The sequence below is a fragment of the Haemaphysalis longicornis genome, unplaced genomic scaffold, assembly GCF_048455015.1.
Source record: "Haemaphysalis longicornis isolate Haplotype H1 unplaced genomic scaffold, Haemaphysalis longicornis Haplotype H1 scaffold_1, whole genome shotgun sequence".
In the NCBI taxonomy this organism is placed as follows: Eukaryota; Metazoa; Arthropoda; class Arachnida; order Ixodida; family Ixodidae; genus Haemaphysalis; species Haemaphysalis longicornis.
Window position 1 is genome coordinate 132,977,275 of NW_027526203.1, and position 7,535 is coordinate 132,984,809.

Sequence of the window (7,535 nt, forward strand, 5' to 3'; positions counted from 1 at the left end):
CAATGCATGCGTACGCGATCGAATTCATCTTTCTGAGACCCTTCAAAAAAAGAGCATCTGGTCCGGGCACTTTGTAAACCTTACAACGTCGCCGCGAGACTCCCACTCCCTGCTGCAAACGATGGAGTGTGGGCCCTAGAAGAGCACAATACTACATAGAAAATTATACATACGCAGAGAGTTGCCAATCAAGTACGACTCACTAGCAGCTCCGGAGTAAGGGACACCATCACCCGCCTCATTTCGCATCTCGTGACAGTGAAAGACCGCCATGATACCCCGCATGACGTACGCTCCCACATCGAAGTCAACCGATCAATCATCACAAAGACCCATTCACCCGGCTCACGAACACGGTCGGCGCGCACTTCAAGCTGAATAATTATCAAAAACGTGAGATCGCCAGTCAACTGCTTTCTCGTTAATAGTGCAGGCCCACGTCTGGACGTCTTCACAGCTGCAGCCTTGGCTGCAATTTGCATTCTTAACGCCAGGAGATAGGAACAGCCTCAAATCACTCTTGACATCTCCGCAAACTCCGAAGCCCGCATCCTCACGAATTCGCCGGAGGACTGTCGAAACTACATGCATTGTGGCGTTTGCCAACAGGCACTCCAAATCATGAGCTCTCCTTTCCCCTCCCCGAAGGTTTTGAGTACCATGTCCATGGTTCCTACAATCAGGGACTCGCCGCAGCGAATATCGCAGCATATGAGCTGGCCAGTGAATCACTTCCTCCTGTCGACCCTTTTAGGTACGGCGACCACCACTTCCACTCCCCCCCCCCCCCCCCCCGCGGCATCAACTACATACCACGACGCCACCCTCTCGGTAGTACTGGGGTTATGGTGCTGGACGGCTTACCCGCTGGGATAAAGCTTTTTAAAAAATAAACTCAATTGCTGACTCTTTGCGCTTGCTGCATGCTTGACGTTTAACTTGTCCACATTGAATCTCGGCATTTTTTTCCCGCGCAAACCAATGCAGCCTGACTCGAGCGACGAGATGAAACAAGGCGTCATAAACGTCGCCAAGATCGATGTCATGTCCTCGGTGCAATTAGAGTTTTTAGACACCTTGAACAGGTTACTGACCAAAAGATGCCTGAAAGCGGCTTGAAACTGACGAGCTGTGGTGTTGACGTTCGCCCCTGATTTAGACCTTATAATCGAGGAGGTGTTTTCAAGCGGGTTCTGATTTATCCTACGAGTCGGTAGATAGGCAAATCCATAATGGACAGTGAGATGGTCACAAAGCAATAAAATAGGCCGCATTGTCAAACAAAACCCGCGCACACAAGGCGTCTGCCTCCGGCACCCAACTACTTGCATTTCCTCAAACACCCCAATGCACTCCTTCAGATATTTTCTACGGACAGAGCCATTGCACATCGCAGATGCGTAAGGGGTTTTTGCCACTCTTTGGGAACTATTGAGGCAGTCAAACAAGCGGTCTACTCTTTCGACGAACCGTGCAGTATGGATTGCTTCGGCAGGTAGCTGCTGAAAAGTTACCAACGCGTACATCGCAGCTGCGCAGTGGTTGCTAAAAACCTCTGCGGCCCGCTTTACAGACATCCTTGAAGCAAATGTCAGGTTAAAATGTCTGTCGCTCAGTCTTGGGATGGAACGAATGTCATGCTCGCGGTCCATTTCGTAAGCCCGTCTGACATATTCGCTCTTCACTAGATGATCTCCTATTTTGAAAGCATACTTAAACAGCATGTTTCGCAGGCACTTAAGTAAGTGAGGAGCATCGAAAATGTAAAGAGCCTCCTTCCATCGATATCCGCATGCGGCTCTTCGGTTGACACAGGGCTTGCAAAAAGCGACACGTTCTGGCTTCCCTGGTCACAGACAACAGCCACTGGTTCTAAGCCAGCGTCCCCAAGGGACTTGCAGCATTGAAAAAGCACGTCCTTCAAAGCACTCACAGGTGTTCCTCGATGAGCAAAAAAATAGCCAAGGGGTTGCTTCCATGGCGTTCGGATACTTTTGCCATAAAGACAAGAGCCTTGTTGCAAAGATGATTATTGCCTTGCACAGCATCGTATTCTTCTAGGCCTTCAAACCTGTCATGTGATGGGCTGTACGAAAGCTCTTTTTTGATGTGCATTTCATCAAAAACAATGCGACAGGCTCTGTCACTCATGAAAAACGTAGCCGCTCTTCTCTTTACAAGGTCGAAGATTTGCGGGAAGAATCCAACCCTTAAAGGCACCCGCTTGAGCCATAACTGCAAAGATCGCACTGACTGCAGCCTCAGGAGTCTCCTGCAGTACCTATAACCCTTTGGGCTATGGAAGTAGAGCCCTAGGGCAAAGGACTTGTTTTGGCTCGACCAACGGCGACCAAAGCGGCTCACATTGTTCATCCGCAGCTGAGCCTCCACGAGTTCAGCAACAGCTGGATACACGTGTGAGCGGACGCTCCGGACGACTTCCTGAACTGTTAGGGCTTGACGCTGCCTCTGCAATCTTGCTTGGAGCCTCCGGTTCAAGTCCCGTTGCACGGCCCCTCGATTTTGAAGCAGGGGCCGTGCCCGTTGTTTCCGCAGCTTCGCCTTTACCTCCTTGGTTTTTCTCCGCACGTCGCGGTGACTCGAACAAGGCACTGTGGGAGATGCGGTTTCTTAAGGGGTGCGCTTTGTAGATTTTGAATGTATATTTATGATATTGACCACTCTTCGTGACAATGTTCTGAGCTTCAGAAATAAACTTCAATATAATTTAAAGAAGCCATGCAATGCAAAGCATTGTGATTGCGCATATTTCATTGTGAACAGTTTCTCTATAGAAAAAGGATCATTCAGCCACAATACAGTGCATGTTCTATTACCTTACACATTAGAGAAAGAATACTTCTAGGACATATATGGTTATACTTTGCCTATTCGGACATAAGAACGTCAATGCAGAGTAAACATGCAGGTGACTTACGTGGCAAGCACTTTGAAAGCATTTAAATGACTGCGTCAGAAACCAAGTCGTGAAGAATTTCGCCGTGAGAGAGGCATTATAGACGATTACGAGACCGATTGTGTTTAACGTTTTCAACAATGGTGGAGCAGATATTTTTTCGGATAGTTTTTTGTGCAACATTAAGGCATATGTTGTATACTATACTCTTGCTGCCTTTCATATCGCTGACTGGCACAGAGGGAACGTCTCGGCGTATTTAAGGGATCGCTTTACATCCTTATTGTACGAGATTGCATTCAGCGCATTGAGGTTAAATAAAATAAATATTCGCCGATACAGAAAACTTAACAACGCATTGAAATATAGGCTTAGGCTTAATTGAAGGGTCACTCTTCGTGGCGCTCACGTCGATGTACGCACGAGGAATCACCGAAATTGCTTTTCTGTTTTTCTGTCTTTGGTGTTACACAAATCTTTGCAAGTATAGTTATTTTTCTGAAAGACTAATTTTTCTTATCACTAACATCTGCCTGGGCAGCAAGTTATATTTTAGTCGCGATATTTTAATACCTCACGACGATAATAATTTTGGGATCTCTAAACCGATAGCCAACCGCAGGGCACAGCATAAACAGGTGTCTTATATTCTAATTAGTGATGTAATCATTTTGAGAACGTACTTTTGTAATATAAATTGATGAGAGTTTTTACGTGATTAGAACGTACTTTTGTACTGGTGAGAAAATTTTTCCTGTAGTTATGCCTTTCATTCTTTCGTGAAACAAGATAGCCCGTTGACGTTCGAAATGGCGTGCACTATGTAATTAAGCTCACATTGGCTTGAAACTTCAGCAGCTACACCAGGGACAGAGTTGACTCTTGGAGTTTGTACAGCCGACGGAGCCTGTGGAGCCGCATCAGCTCTGGCCTCTTGCGAAGGAACAGCGTCGTTCACGGGCCAGTTGTCCCGTTGTTCTGCGAATTAGGGAGATAACATGGTGCAGTATAGCACGTCGAACGAGGAACAAAAGAAAAATGAAGAAGTGGCGAGAGCGGCGCAGAGAGTGCACCGGCCATGAGATACCTGGGACTTCCTGGGGAGGAGCTACGCCAGCTACGCATCGATGTGATGGACGGGTGTATGTGCGGTCACAGAGATCCCTCATTGCGCTGCACCCTGCAGTTTTTTTAGTTTGAACTTATTATTTGAGAACAGTGGTGTTTTCGCTGTATTTACGTTGCTGAATTAAGCTTGGAGAGGCAAGGTTACCTTCTGCCTTGGAGGCGCTACCTTCAGGTAGTCGGGTGCATGTCGGCTCGAGAAGCCACGGAGCCTGTGCAGCCGCGTTACCTCTGGCCTCTTGTGGAGGAACGGCGTTGTCCACGGGCGAGTTGTCCCGGTGTATGATGCAATATAGCCCGTCGAACGAGGAGCACAAGAAAAATAAATGAAAAAGTGACGAGAGCGGCGCAGAGAGTACATCGGTCAGGAGATACCTGGGGCTTCTTGGGGAGGGGCTACGCTTCCTTGTGATGGACGTGCGTATGTGTGGTCACAGTGATCCCTCATTGCGCTGCATCCTGCAGTTTCTTTTTTGGCGGATGGTGGGGAGGAGGGTCGTTTATTGTAGGGCAGCGTAGTGTTTTCGCTCTGTATATGTTGCCTTAATTTCAAAAAGCAAAGTTACCTTCTACACTGGATACTGTGCGCACGGTCTCATCCGGCAGTTGGCAGCCCATGGACGAGGCATTACATGGGACGTACGAGCTCACGCGGCCTGGCAAACCCGACTTTGAAGACACAATGCGAAAGATTTCTTTTACGCCACGTGAATCTATGTGAAACGCTGAATCGAAACTCACCTTCAGTTTTCGAAGGCTGGACATGATCATGGCCACGGTCACCACACGTGTCGTCATGGGAATTAGATCCAGTGCCTGCTAGAAAGATGTAGTATGCACGTATTGTATCTTTACTTAGGAATGAATTCTTAAGATTCTGTTCTGGCTGTTGTTTTCATCAATTATATCGGTGCATCAACCCCGCTATATTAAATATAAACAGACTATTTTTCGTAGGAATAAATGTGCACGCATGCCAATTGTAGCGATAAAGACGGCTGAGCGATCTACTCACCGATAACCGGAAATATGGAAGGCGCTGCATCTTGACGCAGAAAACCGGGCCGCAGGAATGCGGATTCACGAAAGTGCAGCGAGCACACCACTCTGAACCGCAGCTGTCCCGGCGTCTTATAAAGTAGACATGGGTTTCTGCAGAAGTTCACCCAGGATTCACGCCTGCAATTTCATGGTTGCATTGGTTAGGCAAGTGTCGCAACAGATAAGCAAAAAGAGAGGAAAAAAAGGATAAATGCAAAAGAAAGCGACGTCAGTGAGTAAAAACACATAGCAGGAAAGATGGGGCAGCGGCGCAGCACAGAGCAGCACAACACAATACTGCGATGGAAAGATTGCTTGCGCATGCAAGCGGGGGAGCAACGATCACTACAAGCGTTGTAATGCTATAGAGAAGGCACTGAGATAGACAATTAAAGCAAGTCGTTTCAACCCGAGTGGCACACAATACTTGTGCTATTGGAATACGCTGAGAAGTCCTAGAGTATTTGACACCACTTGCTCCGACCCAATAAAGCGATAACTGTGACATAACATAAAGCTTTAGACCCTTTCTTTTTTCAAAGCACAACGACGCCCCCTTACACAATCCCCTGCGTATGTACGTATTAGCAGTACTATAGGTTTTCCTTACCTTGTGGAAATAAGAGGAAAACGGTGCAGTGAAATGCCAGGCGTCCGGGAGTTGCTGTTGCAACCTTGTACAGCACATCCGTTTCGTAGGTACTGAGAAAAGCGCTCCGTGCCAACCGTTGTCAGCATCGCCCTACCGGACACCGTGACCGTCGGGCACGTTACTAAACGTCTTCACCCGCGACACAACGCACGTCGCAACTCCACACAAAGCAAAAATTAAGCTCACATCAAATTAATAAGGAAAAAGGAATGTGAATGCGCAACACCAAAACACGTGAGGGGCGTTTCCTAGCAGACGAACTTTACGCGCGCCTTTCCGAACACTACAAGGACTGCATCACGGAGCAGTTGCATGTTGTGGCACGTCCCATTCTTCAGAGGGCGCTAGAAAAAACTGGTTTTAGAGAATGAATAACATTTTCATTATTTCTTTGCACACTATGCCCAAATAAATGGGATTCAGAAATAGCTATGGTTTGTAAATTATCAATATTGTTTTATTATTCAATAAAACTAGGTATTTTGTTATGAGTGTTGGGGCCCTAGGGCCCTAGGGCCCTATTCTCGACTGCACAAATTGCCGGCAATTCAGGCAATTTTCCGGAAGTCTTTTCTGATTGGCTTTCAATTTTGGTCACGTGCTTCCGGTTGACAAAGCGTTTGTGTGTGCTGTCGTCATTTTGACGTTTCATGCCGTTTACGGACACCAGTTCTAAAGTTTGCCTTATTTCTCGTTACTAAAGGCACATAATTCTTGGTCGGCAATGAAAAACCAGACTAAATGCAGCGGACATGACAACGTAAGCCTGTCTTTGCTATTCAACAATACTGCTTGTAATACACACCCCCTCTGTGATTGGCTGAGAAGGCGTGACGTAATTTAAACAGTTGGCGGGAACGATTACGTCATGCATTGGCAACTTCAGCCTGCGTAAAAGTGAAGTAATCCTACGTAACAGCTTAAAAATGGCGGCTGTTTTTGTCGCAAAATACAAGCAAAATAGGGCAAAAAATTGCCCCGGCTTACGGCGCCATGAAATGTGCGGCAATTCGCAGCAGGCGCAGTTTCGCATGCGCGCTGTTTAAAGCATATTTCCTATCGAAACAAATTATAGTTTCAACTGCTTCCAAGTAAACGATCATGGAACATACAAATAACATGCAGTATTTTTGCTTTTATGTTTGGCAATAAAATAAAAATTATTTGTTTGGCATAACCGCAACATAAGAGGGCAGTACAAGCCTCTCCATGACAAAGAGAACCCAATGTATGGCATTTGTCCATACTTGTCCTAGTAAGCTGTTGGGTCACATGATCGAACTCAAGAGAAAAATAACAAAGAAAAGAGACTATTTGGTTCATTACAGCGCTGATTGAAGTCGAGCTTGACGAATGAGTGAATCGGCGACATCGGTGCGCTCTGCGGTTATCAGGCGTAGCGCTTCGCTGCTCTTATCTGTCATAGAAGCGGTGGTCGCGGTCGTATTTTTCTGAGATCACGCCATAAACTTGTAACATAGCAGCAGACGATGGCGTGGCAGCGGTGGCGGCATGGAAGGTGATAACGCAACAAAGCTTGCATTGAAGCAGAGAGCCCAGCTGTGTTATTAAAAGCGATTGAAAGAAATAAATAGATACGGTAAAAAAAATTGTGTGATGTTCTTTAGCTCGACATCCGCCTTCCGCTCGCTTTTGGATCAACTTTACTCGATCGCCTTGTGGTGTTGACGCCAAATTGGACCTCCAGAAATGTGTTTTTCTTGCCAGCCTCAGCTACCGTCTTAATTTTTATAGTACATGACAAGTGTTTTTATATCTTTCTTGCACAATATTTGATAC

General features: G+C 46.5%; 2 protein-coding genes across 2 annotated transcripts; both read right to left on the minus strand.

Annotated features, from left to right (window-relative positions):
- Positions 1–818: 818 nt before the first annotated feature.
- On the minus strand, positions 819–1,735 carry LOC144165998 (uncharacterized). The gene has a single exon (XM_077695670.1). It carries the CDS (start codon positions 1,722–1,724, stop codon positions 861–863), a length of 864 nt encoding a protein of 287 aa, XP_077551796.1. The 5' UTR covers positions 1,725–1,735; the 3' UTR covers positions 819–860.
- Positions 1,736–1,929: 194 nt separating this feature from the next.
- Positions 1,930–6,065, minus strand: LOC144165987 (uncharacterized). Its single transcript, XM_077695660.1, has 7 exons — positions 5,694–6,065; positions 5,058–5,221; positions 4,609–4,861; positions 4,191–4,510; positions 4,005–4,097; positions 3,755–3,895; positions 1,930–2,612 (listed from the first exon to the last, which is right to left on the minus strand). Exons 5-7 carry the CDS (start codon positions 4,084–4,086, stop codon positions 1,930–1,932), a joined length of 906 nt encoding a protein of 301 aa, XP_077551786.1. The 5' UTR covers positions 4,087–4,097; positions 4,191–4,510; positions 4,609–4,861; positions 5,058–5,221; positions 5,694–6,065.
- Positions 6,066–7,535: the final 1,470 nt, after the last annotated feature.

Excerpts from the sequence above, each read along its gene's own strand:
- LOC144165987 (XM_077695660.1), bottom strand. The coding sequence starts at position 4,086 with ATGAGGGATCTCTGTGACCGCACATACACCCGTCCATCACATCGATGC. Across the intron at positions 3,896-4,004 it reads TCCTCCCCAGGAAGTCCCAG|AACAACGGGACAACTGGCCC; the intron begins GTATCTCATGGC and ends CCTAATTCGCAG. Across the intron at positions 2,613-3,754 it reads TGCTGAAGTTTCAAGCCAAT|TGCCTTGTTCGAGTCACCGC; the intron begins GTGAGCTTAATT and ends CATCTCCCACAG.
- LOC144165998 (XM_077695670.1), bottom strand. The coding sequence starts at position 1,724 with ATGCTGTTTAAGTATGCTTTCAAAATAGGAGATCATCTAGTGAAGAGC.